We start from the raw sequence: 22,703 nt of genomic DNA on the forward strand, positions 1-22,703 counted from the left end.
TGTGCAAGCGCTGGCCCAGGCACTGGCGGAGCAGCGGTGAGGCAGGAATAGAACCAGGAGGAGAAGCATCTTTCAGGAAGGAGGTGTGATGCCTGGGTGGAGCTACTGGACGGAGGACAGACCTGCAGAGGATCCAGCCGGCAAGCTGGCAATCTCCAGGGACTCCGAGGAAAGGCTTCAGAGGAGTGGCACACCCCTAAGCCTGACTAGGAGAACAGGAGGAGAGAGCAGAGGCACACGAGGACAGACCCTTCACAGGAGGATGGGGTGGAGCAAGGAGGTGGGGGTGCTGTGGAGACAGGGTGTTTCTAAACATGAGGTTGCTGGGGAAATATCAACAACCTCAGGTATGCAGATGATACCACTCGAATCACAGAAAGTGAAGAGGGACTAAAGAGCCTCAAGATGAAGGTGAAACAGGAGAGTGAAAAAGCTGGCTTAAAACTCCACATTCAAAAAACTAAGATCATGGCATGCAGTCCCACCACTTCATGGCAAATAGATGGGGAAACAATGGAAATAGTGACAGATTTTATTTTCTTGGGCTCCAAAATCACTGCAGATGGTGACTGCAGCCATGAAATTACAAGACACTTGTTCCTTGGAAGAAAAGCTATGACCGACCTAGACAGCGTATTAAAAAGCAGAAACCTCACTTTGCCAACAAAGGTCTGGATAGTCGAAGCTATGGTTTTTCCCATAGTCATGTATGGATGTGAGAGCTGGACCATAAAGAAGGCCAAGCATCGAAGAATTAATGCTTTTGAACTGTGGTGTTGGAGAAGACTCTTGAGAGTCCCTTGGACTGCAAGGAGATCAAACCAGTCAATCCTAAAGGAAATCAGTCCTGAATGTTCATTGGAAGGACTGATGCTGAAGCTGAAGCTCCAATCCATTGGCCACCTGATACGAAGAGCCAACTCATTGGAAAAGACCCAGGTGCTGGAAAGATCGAAGGCAGGAGGAGAAGAGGCAGACAGAGGATGAGATGGTTGGATGGCATCACCGACTCAATGGACGTGAGTTTGAGCAAACTCTGGGAGATGGTGAAGGACAGGGAAGCCTGGTGTGCTACCATGGGGTCCCAAAGAGTTGGACACGACTTGGCAACTGAATAACAAAACATGAGATACATCACCTGTTGGTGTAACAGTGGAAATCACCCAGCTAGGAAGGAAGGGGAAACTGGGGATGGAGTCTTCACAGGTGAGAGGCAACAGGACCGGTGAGAAGAAAGAGGTACAGGAGCTGGGAGGGCAATGCACCCAGACAGAGGGAGGCGGTGCCAGCTGCATGGGGCAGGCAGAGGACATGCCAGAGCTTGTCAAAGTTCTCTTTTTAATTATTTTATTCTCTCAGTGACACAGGGAGTGAAATCATGAGCTGAGAGGGCCAAGGTGTTGAAGGCTTGAGAAGATGAGAAACGGTCACCTGGGGGAGCGGGAGGGAAATCTGAGCAGGCAAATGCACCAGACTACTGAACAGCACCAGAAACAGGAAGTTGTAACAGACCAATCACGCACTCAGGGTTTTCTCCAGAAGTGTCCAGCAACATGAGAGCGTGTGTGGAGTCAGGGGAGAGGACTCACTCAGGGCTGGGGACTTTGCCTGGCAAGAATGAGGAGACAGAACAGTTAGAAGAGTGGAGAGTGTGTTCAAGAAGGGGACAATCGGCACGGTTGGATAAGGAGGGAAGACAGTGTGGGAGGGCAGGGAAGGTGGGGGGAAGGCTCGGGGACCACAGACTCAAGGTCTGAGCAGAGGTCCTAAGTGGGCAGGAGTGCAGGAAGCAGCAGAGTGCACGCCTGGTGCCAGACTCCCAGGGCGGTGTGCTGACCGGTGATGAGCAGGTCTGGGGTGTGAAGGCGATGGGAGGAAAGACTTGGCAGTGACAAAGGGCGACAGACCACATGGGCACGACCTCGCCTAGGATGGGGGCAGGAGAGGCGGCAGAATCCCAGCCTGCCGTGAATGCGAGCGTGGACGGGAGGCAGGCGATCTTCTTGGGAGGGCGAGGGGCCCTGGCGGGAGCAGCAATGAGAAACACAGTGCCCATCCCACCCCCAGTAAGGCTGCCAGGTTTGGGGGCGGGGTAAGAGCAGGTGAGGACGGGGCACAGTTCCAGTAGGCTGGTGTGCGAGTGGATCAAGCTCCCCGAGGTCGATTCCTCCTCTGTATTTTAATCCAGAATCCAGACAACAGCCCCATTGTTCATTTCCTAGGCTTCTCTGATTTTTACAATTTTTTGTTTGATCAGATTCATTAGGGATCTGACCAGAGCAGTTTGTTCACCTGTGTTTGATGCTCACAGATGGTCACAGCTTTGCATCCACACTCTTTGGGGACCTCTGTGACAAACTTGGGAGCACACAGGTCCAGGGGAGATGATGGAAGTGCAGCTCGGAGCAGACACGTTAATATCACTTCTCTACTTAAATCCCACACACAGGTACTATCTGGGGGCGTGGCTTGTGACAAGTTTGGCATCTTTCTCCATTTAAATCTATTAGCTAAACACACCTGCCTAGTCACAGAGGCCCCACCCAAAATCGGGGGCGGGGTGGGGGGGAAACAGTCACACATTTTTTTGTTACAAAAGGGCAGAAGAAACCTCAAATGAACCTAGATAACACTGTTTCATTGACTGGAAATTGTTTCCTCCAGCCAAAGGCTTTCCTTACCTGGAATCAGCTCTAGTCTGGAAAAGAGAAGCCTGTGGCTGGCTCAGACCCTAACTTTAGAATCTGCACAGTAGGAATCACCCAAGGACACACCAAGGACACTGGTCACCGTCAGCTGTCGGTGTGTGTTCTGAGAACTAAAGGTCAAAGGTGTCTGGGGCGGGGCGGGCCGGGCTGGCTGGGCAGGAGGGTTTACTGCGGGGCCTGGCCACCTTTCCAGCGCTGCCTCGTGCTGGGCGTCTCCCAGGCTGGGAGCACCCTGTCCAGAGGTCCCACCCCGGCCATCTGCCCAGGAAATCCTTTCCTGAGTGTTTCCCCTCTGGGGAAGCCTGACTTTACGGAATGCCTCTAAAGCCTGTCCCCCCACCCCACCCCACCCCACCCCGCCTTCCAGGGGGGTCTGTTTTGCCCTCCCCAACTCTGGATTTTTCCGATGGTTGCCACACCTTCCACCAGCTCCAACCTCTGGCCATGGCAGCCCCGTCCTACTTCCTGCCACTCCTGACCTGGCCACAGCACCTGAGCCCTGCCCTGATGGGTGGGAGCTCAGCTGAGCAGGTGTGTCCCTCGGAGACAAGCTGGATCTGGGCTTGTCTGGGAGCCCACGGGGCTGACCTGGAGAGCCGCTCATGAGACATGACAAGAATGACAATGTGGCTCCCCTGCTCAGGCCATTTGGACTTTTTCTCAAGAATGTATGGCTGCAGCCACTATTTCTGTTGGATGACTGATCCTTCTTTGTGATCTACAGGCAGCTTTTACAGTGTACAAAGGCCATCAATCTCTCGTCCCTGCATATGTGGCAAAAGGCTGTATAGAGTTTATTCCAGTTTCCAGCTTGTCTTTTAACTATATTTATGGTATCTTTTGATATCCCAGAGCTTTAAATTTTTATGTAATCAAATCTCTCAGTCGACACAGGAGGAGCCGGGGGTGCTAAAGTGAAAGTCGCTCAGTCGTGTCTGACTCTTTGTCACCCGGTGAACTATACAGTCCATGGGATTCTCCAGGCCAGAATCCTGGAATGGGGAGCCTTTCCCTTCTCCAGGGGATCTCCTAACCCAGGGATCGAACCCAGGTCTCCCGCGCTGCAGGCGGATGCTTTACCAGCTGAGCTAGGTGCCTCCAATCCTGTTCTGCATGCTGGTTATATGGCAAGTTCATTTCATGAAAATTCATGAAGCTGTCCACTCAGAATTTGTTCATTTTTCTCTAAATGTTATATGTCAATAAAAAACTTCTTAAATCTCTTAGGTTACTTTTCCTTTATGACTTTTGAGTCTTATGCTTTGCTTAGAAAGCCTTTTCGTACCATCACACTGAAAGTTTCTCCTATATTTTCTTCTAATGCTTTAAAAGTGAGATTTCTTTACAGTTAACACTTAAGTACCTCTGGAATTTATATATGATTTAATATAGGGCTCTAACTTAATTCATGTCCCCATGGGCTTAACAAAACCTTTTTCAAACTCTCTAGCTCTGGTTCCCTGAAAGTCCTTAAAGGTAAAACATCCCCCATGTCACTAGATAACACAGCTTATGGCCAAAATGAACTTCATGAATGACGAAGCCCTGATGGGGACACCAGGCTTGGGGCTTCCTTAAGCGTGACAACCCTTGTAACTAGGCCCCTTTGTGAACCCAGGAACCCGTAACTATGGGGGTTTTATAAAGGATCCTAGCCTTTTTATAAAGAATCTGCCTGCAATGCAGGCAATGTGGGTTCAATCCCTGAGTGGGGAAGATTCCCTGGAGAAGGGAATGGCTACCCACTCCAGTATTGCCTGGAGAATCCAATGGACAGAGGAGCCTGGTGGGCTGCAGTCCACAGGGTTGCAAAGAGTTGGACACAACTGAGCAACTAACACTTTCACTAGCTCCTACGGGCACAAGGCTTTAAGCTGGGGAGAAGCTAGTGAGCAGCGGACATCCGTGTGAACAGTCAACTGCAATGAACGGCTGCAAAGACTACTCACTCCCCGGAGGAGAGCCAGGCCTTCTCCTCTCTGACCAGAGGGCCAAGGAGGATCCGCTCTTAAATATTCGCTAACGAAGGAAGTGAATAAGTTGCACAAACAGCATTTACTGAGTAGCCACCTTTCCCCAGCTGATTTAAACTGTCACCTTAATAAGAAACTAAATTACTCTATTTACATGAGTCTGTTCCGAGCCCTCTCCTCTAGCCTATTGACTTGTGCCGTATCATTGTTATGACTTTACAGTATGATCTACTATCTGGTAGATCAAGTCTGTCCTGATCTTTTTCAAAATCTCCTTGACTATTTTGGCCATTTCTTCATCATTCAGCAGTGCTTCTGAGTCTCTCCACACATCAGTGTTGAGAAGACCATGCCCCTCTTATTAGTTTCCTGGGATTGCCAAACAAAGCACCGCAAGCTGGGGGATTGAAACAACTGCAGGCAATTAAACAGCAAAATCCAGGAGCTGGCAGGGCCAGGCTCCCTCCGGAGGCTCTAGGGAGGGTCATTCCTGCCTCTCCCTGCTTCTGGGAGCCCAGGGTGTTCCATGGCTACTCGCAGCATCACTCTCGCCTCTGCCTCTGTCTTCGCCTGGCCAACTCCCCTCTGTGTGTCCGTGTCTCCACATGACATCCTCCCCTCGGTGTGCACCTGTCTATAAGTCTCCTCTTCTTACAAGGACACCCGGTCCCACCGGATTAAGGGCCCGCCTACTCCAGGAAGACCTCATCTCAATCTGCACCTTAATTCTGGCGACAAGGACTTGACTCCCAAGTAAGGTGACATTCAATTGAACAATCTTTTTGGGGGGACACACAACGCAACCTCCAACATCCTGCTCCCAAGGAGCTGGCATTCTCAAGACCCAACAGACGGCGCAAGCAAACACATAAGGTGATTTCGGCGACATGTGCTACAGGGACAAGAAAACAGGTGTTGGAATGGAGACAGCTGGGGCGTAGGGGCCGCGGGCTGGTCTGGCTGGGGCGGTCGGGGACGTCTCACTGAAGTCACTGAGTTGGGCTTGGATGAGGACAAGGCAGCCAGGCAGATGGCATGGGGTGAGCAGGCATAATGAGGAAGGAACCACTCAGGGTCCCTCGAGAGGACTGAGCCCAGGATGCGGTGGGGGATGAGGCTGGAAAAAGAGCTGGGACACAGGACGCAGGCTGTGCAGGCTCGGCCAGGGTCGGTGTGGGGTGATGGGATGGCCGGGAGTGGCAGCCAGGAGGCCAGCTAGGAGGTGGCGTGTGGTCCAAGCGAGGGGAGGCAGTGGCTGGACCAGCGCAGCTGCAGCTGCAACGGGGGCCTGGTGGATTCAGATCTATTCTGGAGGGAAAGTGGGTCTCTATGCACCAGTGGACTGGATGGAATTGAAGAAGAGAGCAGGATCTGGAGGACTCACAGGTTCCATCTGGAGTTATTATGCCCACGCATGCGGGGTGGGTGCTGTGTGTGTGCTCAGTCATGCCCAACTCTTCGCAACCCCGAGGACCATAGCCCACCAGGCTCCTCTGTTCATGGGTTTTCCCAGACAAGAATACTGGAGCGGGTTGCCATTTCCTGCTTCAGGGTATCTTCCCGACCCAGGGATCGAACCTGTGTCTCTTGCATCTCTGCCACTGGCAGGACTCTTTACCACTGGGAAGCCCAAGGTCGGGGCGGGGGGGCTGCCATTACTCAGAATGGGAAGATTAAGGTAAGCACAAGATTAAGAGGGGAGAGGGGGAGAGTCCCAGATATTTTAAAATCAGCCTGTAAGCTTTACATCAAACTCCTGTTGACTGGATTTTACTCATAGGTACTTGCATTTACAGATTTATTGAGAACAAACTTTTTACAATGTTGATGTCCCTTTCCCAAGAATATGCTGTACCTTTTCACTCACTCAGTGAGTCCATAAAGTTTTATAGCTTTACATTTATGTTTATTCCAAGAAACTGTTGTTACTGGGCGTGGAACCTGTTTTTCCTATTGTACACTCTAACTGACTAATGATGGTATATGGGAAAACTTTAGGTTTTCATCTTGAGCTTGAAAAGCAGCCACTTTATTAATTCACTAAGTCTAACGAACTATCACATACCTATCACCTAGCTCGAACAGGCATCAACATTTTTCCAATCTTATTTCACCTGTTCTCCCATCCCCACTATGCATGTACACGCGAGTCTGTCTGGCCGTCCTCCCAGAGTGTTGCCAAGCAAGTGCCAGATGTCATGTCAATGCACTCAGAGACACCGGGGTCTGGCTCCTGGATTTCATAAGTGGACAGTCTTAGCATCTGCACCCAAAGACCCTGAGAGCATTCAGGAGGGGAGAAGACAGAACCAAAGATATGATGACTCTCCTGTAAGACCCAGGAGAAAGGCAGGAACCAAACTGAAGTCACAGGCCCACCCTCTAAAGCTCATGAACTTTCTTTACAGGATCATTCCTCCGGTCTTCATTCTCAGTCTGTTTTCTCTTTTAAGACAAAATTCTAATAAGCTCTCAGTAGCCTAATTTTTCTAACAGCCAGTTGACCCAGAAACCAAAAGGGGGAGGGGGCTACTGAAGTCAGACACACACCCGGAAACTCCCAAAGTGTGGTGCCATCCGTGTGCAATGGTACGTCATTATCATCTCTCACTTCATAGATAGGTCTGGTCCTTGTGTTGCAAAGGCAGGCTACAATGACCAGTTCTGTGGTTGGATTAAAATTTTATCACAACCACACAAGCTAAAAAGAGCCATGAGCTGTCCACATTCTCCAGGGTGGTCTCCAGGCCATACGGGGCCTTTTTGTGAATTAGAAAAAAAGCACCCGTTATGGACAGATTCAGACCCACAGTCACAGCTTGGAAAGCAGGGAGGCTTTGGAGAAAACAGGAGTTCAGCCCTCCTCACCCACTCTTCCCACCCCCTCCTCTAACCCCAGAACCTGGCACAGAGTCCTGGACCTTGCCCTGTGGTTCCATCCCAGATTCCTGAGGTCTTTGCAGATGTCGATATTTTTAACATCCTAATGGACATCATACCCCTTCCCCTGTCAACAAACAAGTAAAACTTAGAGAAATAATTGCAATAGTTTTGTTACTCCTCGTTAAAATCAATTTATACCAGATGAACTCTCTCAGTCTTTACCCCAAACACCATGTGTCTGGAGAGAGAGGAAGTTCAGTTCAGTCGCTCAGTCGTGTCCGACTCTTTGCGACCCCATGAATCGCAGCACACCAGGCCTCCCTGTCCATCACAAACTCCCGGAGTTCACTCAGACTCACGTCCATCGAGTCAGTGATGTCATCCAGCCATCTCATCCTCTGGCGTCCCCTTTTCCTCCTGCCCCCAATCCCTCCCAGCATCAGAGTCTTTTTCAATGAGTCAGCTCTTCGCATAAGGTGGCCAAAGTACTGGAGTTTCAGTTTCAGCATCATTCCCTCCAAAGAAATCCCAGGGCTGATCTCCTTCAGAATGGACTGGTTGGACCTCCTTGCAGTCCAAGGGACTCTCAAGAGTCTTCTCCAACACCACAGTTCAAATGCATCAATTCTTCGGCGTTCAGCCTTCTTCACAGTCCAACTCTCACATCCAAACATGACTACAGGAAAAACCATAGCCTTGACTAGACGGACCTTTGTTGGCAAAGTAATGTCTCTGCTTTTGAATATGTTATCTAGGTTGGTCCTAACTTTCCTTCCAAGGAGTAAGCGTCTTTTAATTTCATGGCTGCAGTCACCATCTGCAGTGATTCTGGAGCCCAAAACAATAAAGTCTGACACTGTTTCCACTGTTTCCCCATCTATTTCCCATGAAGTGATGAGACCGGATGCCATGATCTTCGTTTTCTGAATGTTGAGCTTTAAGCCAACTTTTTCACTCTCCACTTTCACTTTCATCAAGAGGCTTTTGAGTTCCTCTTCACTTTCTGCCATTAGGGTGGTGTCATCTGCATATCTGAGGTTATTGATATTTCTCCCGGCAATCTTGATTCCAGCTTGTGCTTCTTCCAGCCCAGCGTTTCTCATGATGTACTCTGCATATAAGTTAAATAAGCAGGGTGATAATATACAGCCTTGACGGACTCCTTTTCCTATTTGGAACCAGTCTGTTGTTCCATGTCCAGGTCTAACTTTTGCTTCCTGACCTGCATACAGATTTCTCAAGAGGCAGGTCAGGTGGTCTGATATTCCCATCTCTTTCAGAATTTTCCACAGTTTATTGTGATCCACACAGTCAAAGGCTTTGGCATAGTCAATAAAGCAGAAATAGATGTTCTTCTGGAACTCTCTTGCTTTTTTCATGATCCAGCGGATGTTGGCAATTTGATCTCTGGTTCCTCTGCCTTTTCTAAAACCAGCTTGAACATCTGGAAGTTCATGGCTCACATATTGCTGAAGCCTGGCTTGGAGAACTTTGAGCATTACTTTACTAGCATGTGAGATGAGTGCAATTGTGCGGTAATCTGAGCATTCTTTGGCATTGCCTTTCTTTGGGATTGGAATGCAAACTGACCTTTTCCAGTCCTGTGGCCACTGCTGAGTTTTCCAAATTTGCTGGCATATTGAGTGCAGCACTTTCACAGCATCATCTTTCAGGATTTGAAATAGCTCAACTGGAATTCCATCACCTCCACTAGCTTTGTCCGTAGTGATGCTTTCTAAGGCCTACTGGACTTCACATTCCAGGATGTCTGGCTCTAGGTCAGTGATCACACCATCGTGATTATCTGGGTCGTGAAGATCTTTTTTGTACAGTTCTTCTGTGTATTCTTGCCATCTCTTCTTAATATCTTCTGCTTCTGTTAGGTCCATACCATTTCTGTCCTTTATCGAGCCCATCTTTGCATGAAATGTTCCCTTGGTATCTCTAATTTTCTTGAAGAGATCTCTAGTCTTTCCCATTCTGTTGTTTCCCTCTATTTCTTTGCATTGATCACTGAGGAAGGCTTTCTTATCTCTTCTTGCTATTCTTTGGAACTCTGCATTCAGATGCTTATATCTTTCCTTTTCTCCTTTGCTTTTCACTTCTCTTCTTTTCACAGCTATTTGTAAGGCCTCCCCAGACCGCCATTTTGCTTTTCTGCATTTCTTTTCCATGGGGATGGTCTTGATCCCGGTCTCCTGTACAATGTCACGAACCTCATTCCATAGTTCATCAAGCACTCTATCTATCAGATCTAGGCCCTTAAATCTATTTCTCACTTCCACTGTATAATTATAAGGGATTTGATTTAAGTCATACCTGGATGGTCTAGTGATTTTCCCTACTTTCTTCAATTTAAGTCTGAATTTGGTAATAAGGAGTTCATGATCTAAGCCACAGTCAGCTCCCGGTCTTGTTTTTGTTGACTGTATAGAGCTTCTCCATCTTTGGCTGCAAAGAACATAATCAATCTGATTTCGGTGTTGACCATCTGGTGATGTCCATGTGTAGAGTCTTCTCTTGTGTTGTTGAAAGAGGGTGTTTGCTATGACCAGTGCATTTCCTTGGCAAAACTCTCTTAGTCTTTGCCCTGCTTTATTCCGTATTCCAAGGCCAAATTTGCCTGTTACTCCAGGTGTTTCTTAAGCCCTTAAAAATGGGAAGTATAAGATTCTGTTGGTCCACTCCAGAGACATACGACTTAAACGTGGAATTCTATTCTTGCAGCTCTACTGCTGGCCCTCTTATGTTACCCACACGGATGTGATCTGGCTGCAGCTCTTTCCCCTGGTCCACCAGCACATCCCCTCCCGGTCCACAGGCCTCTCCCCTCCCAGTCCACAGGCTCCTCCTCCCTGGCCCACAGGCCCCTCCCCTCCCGGTCCACAGGCTCCTCCTCCCTGGCCCACAGGCCCCTCCCCTCCCGGTCCACAGGCTCCTCCTCCCTGGTCCACAGGCTCCTCCCCTCCCGGTCCACAGGCTCCTCCTCCCTGGTGCATAGGCTCCTTTCCTAGTGCTGCTGCTGCTGCTGCTAAGTCGCTTCAGTCGTGTCTGACTCTGTGTGACCCCATAGACAGCAGCCCACCAGGCTCCTCTGTCCCTGGGATTCTCCAGGCAAGAACACTGGAGTGGGTTGCCATTTCCTTCTCCAATGCATGCATACATGCTAAGTCACTTCAGTCATGTCCGCCTCTGGGCGACCCTATGGACAGCAGCCCACCAGGCTCCTCTGTCCACAGGATTCTCCAAGCAAGAATGCTGGAGTGGGTTGCCGTTTCCTTCTCCACTTCTTCTAGTGGTCCCAGTGAAAAGAGAAGCAAGTGCCACTAGGCCCTTGGACACTGTTATAAGGGCCTGGCTCCCTGGTGGCTCAAACAGTAAAGAATCCACCTGCAATGCGGGAGACCTGGTTTGGATCCCTGAGTTGGGACGATCCCCTGGAGGAGGGCATGGCAACCCACTCCAGTATTCTTTCCCAGAGAATCCCACGGGCAGAGGAGCCTGGCGGGCTACAGTCCATGGGGTGGCAAAGAGTCAGACACGACTGAGCAACTAAGCACAGGCCTGGGTGGGCAGCAAGTTATTTCCAGCCCTCATTTTCCAATATTCCTTTCTCTATCCACATTATGTAAATAGAAGCAAACAAGTTCTTGCTGCAACAGGCCACGAGGCGAGTGTCACTGCCCTGTCCACCGGACCAGGGACAGTGCTGCTGCCCCTGGCGCTTTCCCCACCCCCACCCCTCTCTGCCAGCAGGGGCCAGCTGGCTCTGCCTGACCTCAGCTCTGCTTGGATGGGAGGCAGGAGCAGCAGAGGACTGTCTCTGCTTAAACAGTTTTTCTGACAAATAATATTTATCAGCCACCGATAAGATTGATAGTGAAGCTAAGTCCATGCAACATACAGGCAATAAAAACAGACAGATAAAACAAACCCACAAATCCCCAGACACAGAACTCACCCTACCCCAGTTTTGGGATGTCAGTGGATATTAATAAGAATCTGCTAAAAGAGCTACTGAATTAACACAGTTTATGATACTTTAATGGCTTCTCTGGTGGCTCAGTGGTGAAGAATCCACCTGCCAATGCAGGAGACACAAGTGATGTGGGTTTGATCCCTGGGTCGGGAAGATTCCCCTGGAGAAGGAAATGGCAACCCACTCTAGTATTCTTGCCCGGAAAATCCCATGGACAGAGGAACCTGGTGGGCTGCAGGCCATGGGGCTGCAAAAGAGCTGGATATGACTTAGGGACTACACAACAACAACAATAATACTTTAATAAATACTGTTATATTCCTAATTTAAGCTTAAATTGATATGACTTAAAATATTTTTTTGCTGATTATAGGGGGGCCGGAATCAAGGAGAAACAATCTCATGCATTTTAATTAATTGATGTCTCCAATTTAAAATGTATAGCATCAGATTCCTAGGTTTAGTTGAATCTTAGATCTCAGCCATGTTAGATTTTACTTTGCAAGTCATTTCTCCTAAGATTCAAATTTCTGGGTGGCTTATAATTTTAACTAGGTGTGTAAGGTAGGGGCATTGCTTATTTGCCTATGCTCAGTGTTTAAGGTTTGGCTGGTTTGTTTGTTTTAAAGACACAAGGAATCTGAGAGTGGGGGAAGGCAGGACAGGTTGCTATTTGTTTTCAGATGAGGATTCTGAGGCCAGGGGGGATTCACTAAATTCCCCCAGGGGAGGAATAGCCTAAGGACTCAGGGCTAAAATTCAGGTCTCCTCTCTCTTGCCAAGAGGCAGGAAGGAAACAGGTGAGGGGCTGGGAGGACTTATCACTAGAACATTCCAAGGTCAAAAGTGAGGAAAGGAAAAGAGTCTGCTTTTCCTGAGTAGAGATTACTACCACCTGTCAGGAATGTCAGTACAAGCAGAACACAAAAGGCAGCCCACCAGCAGAGATAAGCTGTGAGTGGTGCTCACCTCAAACCTGGCCTTCTTCCTAGATCTTGCCGGGTGACCAGACCGCCCCAGGTCTCCCATGGGTCTGTGCATCAGTCCTGAACACCCTGCCCGCTTCCCAACCCACCGCCACCTCCCATGTCAACCCGTTACTAGCGGAGCATTTGGTGGCCCAAGTTCTGCTGCGTGAGACCTCACAGTGCCTTAGAGGACAGAGAGAACCTCTCTCCCTTCTCACCATCCGTTTTGCCCTGGCCATCACCTCAGACCTCGTCAAAGAGCAGAAGCAGCAGAGGAGGATGCCCTGTTCTCGGGGGCATATGGTTTCCCTGAAATACACAAGAGTCAGAGAGCAGAGCACAGCGTCGAGGAAGTGGGAGGGGTGGCCCATCAAGCCCGCAGCCTCAGGGAGCGGAGGAGGCGGGGCGGAAGTGGGCAGAGAAGCAGGAACAGAACTAAGTACCAGCTCCCCTGATATTACAGAAACCTCTCTGGGAGAGTCCCATATCCTCAAAAAACCAGCCTTAAAATTAAGTTCAGACTTTTGCATCTGCACTTTGGAATTGCTCCCAAGAACCGGAAAGAGCTGCCCTGCCCGCCCTCCACAGTTAACACGCTCAGAGTGAATCCTCCCGCCCGGATTCATTTTCTCAACCAAGAAGCTATATAAGCAAATCGTATATCCTGAGTGCAGACCGCTACATCCCCAGCACCCAGCAGCTGCATCCAGCCTTCCTGGGTGGGGCGCTTTGCTGGCTCCACTGGACCCACACCAGGTGCCTGGCGCCCAACCTCGGGTGCAAAGCGGTCTGTCTGCCCCCTTGGCAGAGCCACTCCCAGGCCCCCAGGACAAGCAGGCGGAGGACAGGAAGATACACCCCGAGGGCACCCAGCACACTGCCTCAGGAGCCTTGCCCCACTCACCATCGAGGCAAGCTTCAGGAAGACACCGCGTGTCACCTGTTTGACCAGCCTCAATAGAGATGCATGTCCTTAGGAGCCTGGGGTCTCGCTGCCATCTCTACTGAGGACCCCGTCGCTTCCTTCTGAGCCCTGAGTCCCAGCCACGCTCTGCTCTAGGCATCAGGGTGTCCTCAGAGAAGGACAAGACCCAGCACAGGGCTCGGCCCTGCCAGAACATGGAACCCACACACTTCCTGTGAAGATCTCCCATTGGTAATATCTCACACACCGCTCAGAAAGGAGGGGACTGCTTCCCCCAGCTGGACACCCCTCTATAAAAAAGTGTCAGATGGGGGACTTCCCCGGTGGTCCAGGGGTTTCAGGATCTGCCTGGCAGATGGGGGACTTCCCTGGGAGTCCAGGGATTTCAGAATCCGCCTGGCAGTGCAGGGGACTCAGGTTCCATTCCTGATCCAGGGAGATCCCACATGCTGAGAGGCAACGAAGCCCACGCGGCACAACTCCTGAGCTCGGGTACCACAGCTAGAGTCCGTGTGACCCAAAGAAAGATCCCACGTGATGCAACGAAGCCCTCGCGTGCCGCAACTCAGGCCCGATGCAGCCAAAACGAATGAATAGTTTTTAAAACTCTTCCAAATTAAAAAAAGAAGTGTCCGATGGAAACCCAGTCACGGTCGGGAGGCGGCATGGATGCTCACTCTTACCAGCAGCCCTTCTCGTCACTGAACGCACATGCGTCCTGAAGCCCAAGATAAGCAGAGCGACACAGGACCAAAAAAGTGTTTTTCATACAGTGGGTTTTCTTATTTTCCTAAGCATGAGACTTCAGCCAAACACACCGCTCTCTGGAGCCTCCTAGACTTGTTCAAATCGTGGCTCGGCCACTAACTAGAAACAGACCCTCCTGCAAGCTCTTACCCATCCCTGTGCCTCAGTTTCTCCAAGCGTAAATGGAGATTATCAGGACCGGCCCCTCTGTGAGGGCCGAAGCAGTCAACCCATGTAAACTCATGGGGTTACAGAGTTGGACACAACTTTGCGACTGAAAAACAACAATCCACAGTGAGTGACAGGTACAGGAGATTCATTTTTCCTTTCACTTTTGTGTACATTTGAAAATTTTCACAATTAAAGGTTAAAGGAAAGTTTTGGAGCCATGCAGCCCCCACAAAAGAAAAGCTATGACCAACCTTGACTGCATATTAAAAAGCAGAGACATTACTTTGCCGACAAAGGTCCGTCTAGTCAAAGCTATGGTTTTTCCAGTACTCATGTATGGATGTGAGAGTTGGACTATAAAGAAAGCTGAGTGCCGAAGAATTGATGTTTTGAACTGTGGTGTTGGAGAAGACTCTGGAGAGTCCCTTGGACTGCAAGGAAATCAAACCTGTTAATCCTTAAGGAAATCAGTCCTGAATATTCATTGGAAGGACCGATGCTGAAGCTGAAACTCCAATACTTTGGCCACCTGATGCAAAGAACTGACTCCTTGGAAAAGACCCTGATGCTGGGCAAGATTGAGAGCAGGAGGAGAAGGGGAGGAGAGAGGATAAGATGGTTGGATGGCATCACCGATTCGATGGACATGAGTTTGAGTAAGCTCCGGGAGTTGGTGATGGACAGGGAAGCCTGGCGTGCTGCAGTCCATGGGGTTGCAAAGAGTCAGATACAACTGAGTGATTGAACGGAGCCCAAAAAAGAGCCTGGCGAGACCTGAAATCACATTCCTCCCTGTGAGTTACAAAAAGGCCGGCAGAAGCAGACACTAACCTGGCCTGCAGTTTTGTTGATATTGTGAGGAGCAAACCTGCAACCAACCGGGAACTGCCTCTGCAGGGGCCACCGTCCACCAGGCCGCTGTGCCCCACCCTGGGTCACCAGCCAGGAGTCCGGAGCCCCCACCAGGCTCTATCTGAGCTCCAGTCCTCACCCAGGAGGATTCATTCGACTCTCTCAGATGCTCTCAGGCAGGTCAAACTTCAAGTCACGGACCAAATAAACCAAGGCCACGGAGCCTGACGAAGGGGCCAAGGCAACCACTCAGACAGAGCCTTGCTGGGCTCCACGGCTGAGTCTCCAAGTCAAACAAGATCTGACCGGGTGGCCTCTGTGCAAACAGCGGCAGCAGGGAGAACCCAGGCCCGTGTTTACACAGAACCTTTCCCCTCAGAAGCTGAAAGCGATTTCAGGACACTCATTAATTGGCTTAATTAAATCTCACGGGGCTCCTGCCCACCCTGCTCCCGGCTGCCTGTTTCACTCGAACATGGCTGGAGGATGCAGAGAGGCAGGGCTGCACACCTGGCACACATGTGTAAACACATCACAGTCACAGGTCACCCTTCCTGGGGGGCTGTTTGCAGAACACGGGACTTTGGAGCCTTGTCACTGGCTCTACTAATGGACAAAACCCATAACAATGCACGGTTCCCTTCATCTGGTCCAAAGGAGGGTGTCTAAAAGGGACAAAGAAGACAGCAAGCAGTTTTTGTCCCAGTATGCAAATGAGAGAACATCTGTATGCTAATTGTGGACCACGGACCCAAGGGAATTGTTACAGGCTCCGGCTTTGTATCGATATTTGAGAGGCCCTTGGAAATGGCACCCAACTCCAGTATTCTTGCCTGGAAAATCCCATGGACAGAGGAGCCTGGTAGGCTGCAGTCTATAGGGCTGCAAAGAGTCAGACACGACTGAGTGACTTCACTTTCTTTCTTTCTACTGCTGAATCAGGTCATCAAGAAAATGCTATAAAAACCTTTGAAGTTGGTGCCAACATGTTAGGCTTTTCTGCCTCTGGAATGCCTGTTCCCGCTGATCCATATTAAAGAAACATTCTCAAATCTTTTAGAAGCTGGAACTTGGAAGTTTTCCTCACCGGCTGGCAGGCCGGGTGGCCACCCAGGTCATGTTGGCATAGAAGGACTAACCCAGAAATCATCAGTTTTTCCTAAACTCAAAACCTAAGTCAAGCCCTGTCTCCGCAATACCTGAAAACATTAGTGGAAAGCCTTTTAAACTTATGACCCCTAGGGCTAGGATGTGCTCTAAAGAGCTATGCTTTCGTTTGACCCATGTCCCTGTAAAAGTAGCAGTGTGTACCCACCACAGAGCTGCACAGAATCTAGGGCCACTCAGTAAACACCGAGAAACCACTACCCCTGTGGGAATAAACCATTGACTTGAGTCTGCTTGACCTCTCACTCCCTGGGGAGACTCATCAAGGGAAACCAGAGCTGACCCGAAGAGGAAGCTTGAACCTCATGGAATGGCCAAGGTTCCACCACCAGCTATGCAAGCTGCCACAGCTGCACTGCCCCACACAAAACTGGAGCCTTCCTCTTTCCGGCAGGGTGCTGGGGGCGAGGAGAATGAAAGCATTCTTAACCTTATCCAGGAAGGCAAAAAGCTAAACCTGTAGAACACAGATGGGCATTTTAAGTTCAGAGCCAGTCTATCCCACTGTGACATACTTAGGATGCTCTAAAAGTCTGAGACACCTTTTCAGTAACAGAGGCTCCTACAATCCTTCTTGGGACCAGCAACATTACCCAATGAATGCCTTTTAAAAATAGTTTCACTTAATGTAAGAAAAGGTCTTCCCTCGTGGCTCAGACAGTAAAGAATATGCCTGCAATGCAGGAGACATGGGTTTGATCCCTGGGTCGGGAAGATCCCCTGGAGAAGGGAACGGCAACCCACTCCAATATTCTTGCCTGGAGAATTCCAGGGACAGAGGAGCCTGGTGGATTACAGTCCATGCGGTCACAGAGAGTCGGACACGACTGAGTAACTAACACAAAAAAGACTTCAAAAATTAAGCAGTCAGTCCAAAGTCTGCTGAAAAATGAATGCCAGGTTAGGTGACAAATGTGGACTGCACGTGAGTTGAGGCCTCATCCATTGCTTTCACTATTTCCTCTGTTCTAGAATCCAGAGAATTCTAACCACCAACATAATATACATGATTTCAGCTCAAACCTAATTTCCAAATGGAAAATATGCATTATACTACATTCATTAATCATTTTAAAATCTTCACTTTTGAAAAAATAAAGTCTTTTTTATCCTAGTGGCTTCAACAGTGCGCTAAGTCACTTCAGTTGTGTCCAACTCTTTGTGACCCTATGAACCATAGCCCACCAGGCTCCTAGAAAGTCCATGGGATTTTCTAGGCAAAAATCCTGGAGTGGGTTGCCATTTCCTTCTCCAGGGGATCTTCCCTACCCAGGTATTGAACCCCAATCTCTTACATCTCCTGCACTGGCAGGCGGGTTCTTTACCACTGGTACCACCTGGGAAGCCCAGTGGCTTCAAAGGAACTCTTAAATATACAGGAACTCTCTTAAGGTTGCTGTAATCCAACTGACGAATATTTTACTCTCTTTGATGAAGCGGTAGTTTTGTACCATGCAATTAATCTCTCAGCTCTGACAAATGTGGTATGAAGTAGACATTTAAAATGGAATGGAAATTTCTGTGATTTTTTTTTTCTCAGACCTTAGCAAATGACCAAACTTGGACTTTTCAGGCTAGAGTACAAATTGAAATAATCTGATAACAATTTAATCCATGATTTCCTGCACAACTTACGGTGCTGACACTACTGGAGACATGGTTCTAGTAACCGAGTGGCTGGAAACAAGCCGACAACCACATGCTGATAAAATGATTAAGCAAGTGGAAACAGAAGAGATGGTCCTTCCAAGATGTATACTGAAGAATCTAACTGAAGAATGGATGTGCACAATGTGAAGAAAAGACTAGAGTCAATTACAAAGTGTGGTGGGCGTAAGTGCCCTGGTTATCCACCTAAAGGAGGAGAGACCCTCCTCTGCGCTTGAACTCGAATGGACTGGAATGGGTGACTTTAACTCAGATGACCATTATATCTACTACTGCGGGCAGGAATCCCTCAGAAGAAATGGAGTAGCCATCATGGTCAACAAAAGAGTCCGAAATGCAGTACTTGGATGCAATCTCAAAAACGACAGAATGATCTCTGTTCGTTTCCAAGGCAAACCATTCAATATCACAGTAATCCAAGTCTATGCCCCCACCAGTAACGCTGAAGAAGCTGAAGTTGAACGGTTCTATGAAGACTTACAAGACCTTTTAGAACTAACACCCAAAAAAGATGTCCTTTTCATTATAGCGGACTAGAATGCAAAAGTAGGAAGTCAAGAAACACCTGGTGTAACAGGCAAATTTGAGCTTGGAATACGGAATGAAGCAGGGCAAAGACTAAGAGAGTTTTGCCAAGAAAATGCACTGGTCATAACAAACACCCTCTTCCAACAACACAAGAGAAGACTCTATAAATGGACATCACCAGATGGTCAACACCAAAATCAGATTGATTATATTCTTTGCAGCCAAAGATAGAGAAGCTCTATACAGTCAGCAAAAACAAGACCAGGAGCTGGCTGTGGCTCAGATCATGAACTCCTTATTGCCAAATTCAGATTTAAATTGAAGAAAGTAGGGAAAACCACTAGACCATTCAGGTATGACCTAAATCAAATCCCTTATTATTATATAGTGGAAGTGAGAAATAGATTTAAGGGCCTAGATCTGATAGATAGAGTGCCTGATGAACTATGGAATGAGGTTTGTAACATTGTACAGGAGACCGGGATCAAGACCATCCCCATGGAAAAGAAATGCAGAAAAAGCAAAATGGCTGTCTGGGGAGGCCTTACAAATAGCTGTGAAAAGAAGAGAAGTGAAAAGCAAAGGAGAAAAGGAAAGATATAAGCATCTGAATGCAGAGTTCCAAAGAATAGCAAGAAGAGATAAGAAAGCCTTCTTTAGCAATCAATGCAAAGAAATAGAGGAAAACAACAGAATGGGAAAGACTAGAGATGTCTTCAAGAAAATTTGAGAAAATTTGCATTTCATGCAAAGATGGGCTCGATAAAGGACAGAAATGGTATGGACCTAACAGAAGCAGAAGATATTAAAAAGAGATGGCAAGAATACACAGAAGAACTATACAAAAAAGATCTTCACGACCCAGATAATCACAATGGTGTGATCACTGACTTAGAGCCAGACATCCTGGAATGTGAAGTCCAGTGGGCCTTAGAAAGCATCACTACGAACAAAGCTAGTGGAGGTGATGGAATTCCAGTTGAGCTATTCCAAATCCTGAAAGATGATGCTGTGAAAGTGCTGCACTCAATATGCCAGCAAATTTGGAAAACTCAGCAGTGGCCACAGGACTGGAAAAGGTCAGTTTTCATTCCAATCCCAAAGAAAGGCAATGCCAAAGAATGCTCAAACTACCGTACAATTGCACTCATCTCACACACTAGTAAAGTAATGCTCAAAGTTCTCCAAGCCAAGCTTCAGCAATATGTGAACCGTGAACTTCCTGATGTTCAAGCTGGTTTTAGAAAAGGCAGAGCAACCAGAGATCAAATTGCCAACATCTGCTGGATATGGAAAAAGCAAGAGAGTTCCAGAAAAACATCTATTTCTGCTTTATTGACTATGCCAAAGCCTTTGACTGTGTGGATCACAATAAACTGTGGAAAATTCTGAAAGAGATGGGAATATCAGACCACCTGACCTGCCTCTTGAGAAACCTATATGCAGGTCAGGAAGCAACAGTTAGACCTGGACATGGAACAACAGACTGGTTCCAAATAGGAAAAGGAGTACATCAAGGCTGTATATTATCACCCTGCTTATTTAACTTATATGCAGAGTACATCATGAGAAACGCTGGGCTGGAAGAAGCACAAGCTGGAATCAAGATTGCCGGGAGAAATATCAATAACCTCAGATATGCAGATGACACCACCCTAATGGCAGAAAGTGAAGAGGAACTCAAAAGCCTCTTGATGAAAGTGAAAGTGGAGAGTGAAAAAGTTGGCTTAAAGCTCAACATTCAGAAAACGAAGATCATGGCATCCGGTCCCATCACTTCATGGGAAGTAGATGGGGAAACAGTGGAAACAGTGTCAGACTTTATTGTTTTGGGCTCCAAAATCACTGCAGATGGTGACTGCAGCCATGAAATTAAAAGACGCTTACTCCTTGGAAGGAAAGTTATGACCAACCTAGATAGCATATTCAAAAGCAGAGACATTACTTTGCCAACAAAGGTCTGTCTAGTCAAGGTTATGGTTTTTCCTGTAGTCATGTATGGATGTGAGAGTTGGACTGTGAAGAAGGCTGAGCGCCGAAGAATTTGATGCTTTTGAACTGTGGTGTTGGAGAAGACTCTTGAGAGTTCCTTGGACTGCAAGGAGATCCAACCAGTCCATTCTGAAGGAGATCAGCCCTGGGATTTCTTTGGAAGAAATGATGCTAAAGCTGAAACTCCAGTACTTTGGCCACCTCATGTGAAGAGTTAACTCATTGGAAAAGACTCTGATGCTGGGAGGGATTGGGGACAGGAAGAGAAGGGGACGCCAGAGGATGAGATGGCTGGATGGCATCACTGACTCAATGGACATGAGTCTGGGTGAACTCCGGGAGTTGGTGATGGACAGGGAGGCCTGGCGTGCTGCGATTCATGGGGTCGCAAAGAGTCGGACACAACTGAGGGACTGAACTGAACTGAACAAACAAGGCAGACGGTGCAGCTGGACACCAGTTGTAAGCCTGTTCTCCAATGTTCAGGTTGAAGTTCCAACAATCGTACCTGGTTTTGCTCACTTTGGTATTACCTGGCCTTCCTTGTGAATGGTAGACACCAAACAAGGGGCCCAATGGCTGGTGATTCCAAGAAGCCACACACTGTACACCAATACAGAAACAGCCACTGGATGTCAGGCAGTGCTGTCTGTCACCCTGGCCAAGCAAGTTTCTTATCCTCTCCAGGCCTCAGTTTACTCCTCTGTAATATGGACACTATAATAGCCCTTTTGCAGAAATATGAAAATTAAATGAGATAGTCTCTGATGCCGGTCTTGACAGAGTTGAAATACACAGACTTGGCAACTGCTGCTGCTGCTAAGTCGCTTCAGTCGTGTCTGACTCTGTGCGACCCCATAGACGGCAACCCACCAGGCTCCCCCGTCCCTGGGATTCTCCAGGCAAGAACACAGGAGTGGGTTGCCATTTCCTTCTCCAATGCATGAAAGTGGAAAGTGAAAGGGAAGTCGCAACTACCTAAGGTCAAATCCAGGCTTCCCCGGTGGCTCAGTGGTAAAGAATCTGCCTGCAAAGCACAAGACAAGCATACGATGCCTGGGTTAGAAAGATTCCCCTGGAGAAGTAAATGGCAACCCACTCTATTACTCTTGCCTGGGATATTCCATGGACAGAGGAGCCTGGTGGGCTATAGTCCAAGGGGTCACAAGGAGTCGGACACGACTGAGTAAACAGCAACAACAAAGTCAAATACAGCCAGTACAGAGTCATCCGGTCGTGTATTTGCCTCCAAGTTCTATACTTTGCGGGACTGACGCTTCTCAACCAAGCAGTTAGTTGAGGCCAAGGTGCCATCAGCTGTTTATCTGGTGTCTGGGTTGACGGTGCTTTGTCCCCATCCCCTCCGGGAGCAAAGGAGGCCATCGCAGAGCAGTGGGCATTCCCTGTTTCATCAACAGGTGCCAAAGAGAAACAGCACCAAGCGCTTGGTCAGGCCGGCTCCTAAGTCAACCCTCCCGGATGGTCACGAATGTGGAACGCGTCCCGGGGGAGCGCGGGGCAGAAGAAGCTAGAGGCGGCTCTCCATGAGTCACCCGCCCGCCGGCAGGCGCGCAGATGGCAGACCCCGAGGGGGGACCGTGGGCCGCCTGGGTCTGGGGGCGCAGCCGCATGTGCTCTCGGGCGTGCCGGCATCACTTCATTCAAACAGGCCCCTATCGGCCACCCCGCGCGTGCGACCCCCACTCCTCGGCCGCCTCCGCGCCCCCGGGACCGCTCAACTCGGGGAAGGGAGGTGCCCCGTATGCCTCGGTCTCAGCAGAAGAGGCAGGCGCCCTCCCCTTCGGGCACCTCCCCCAATCCCCCGCCGGGGAAGAGGACGGAGGAAGCGGCCCGAGACCCCCGCGCCACTGCGGAGTCGCCTGCCCGGGAGTCCCGGGCAGCACCGCCTGCCGCACTCACCGAGCGTGGCCACCGTGCCGGCCTCGAAGAGCAGGCAGTCCCTGCGGCCGCGCGCCTCCAGCAGGACGCTGCTTTCCCCCGAGGCCTCCAGCCGCCGGAGCAGCCGCAGCGCCTTGCTCAGAGCCATGGGCGCGCGGCCCGGCGCGGCTCCCCGAGCCCCGGCAACTTCCAGGAGTTTCACTTTGCGTCCCCGCCGCGGGCCGGGCGCAGGCTCCTCCCCGC

The 22,703-nt window shown here is 49.3% G+C and overlaps 1 protein-coding gene across 2 annotated transcripts in view; it reads right to left on the reverse strand.

Annotated features, from left to right (window-relative positions):
• The window catches only part of SYNJ2 (synaptojanin 2), a 103,966-nt gene extending 81,263 nt beyond the window's left edge, over positions 1 to 22,703 (reverse strand). For both annotated transcript variants that reach the window (XM_044924049.1, XM_006075702.3), the window contains exon 1: positions 22,482 to 22,703. In XM_044924049.1, the coding sequence (XP_044779984.1) occupies positions 22,482 to 22,608 (127 nt within the window). In that variant the 5' untranslated portion in view covers positions 22,609 to 22,703. The remainder of the gene's footprint in view (positions 1 to 22,481) is intronic.

Source organism: Bubalus bubalis, chromosome 10 (genome assembly GCF_019923935.1).
Source record: "Bubalus bubalis isolate 160015118507 breed Murrah chromosome 10, NDDB_SH_1, whole genome shotgun sequence".
In the NCBI taxonomy this organism is placed as follows: domain Eukaryota; kingdom Metazoa; phylum Chordata; class Mammalia; order Artiodactyla; family Bovidae; genus Bubalus; species Bubalus bubalis.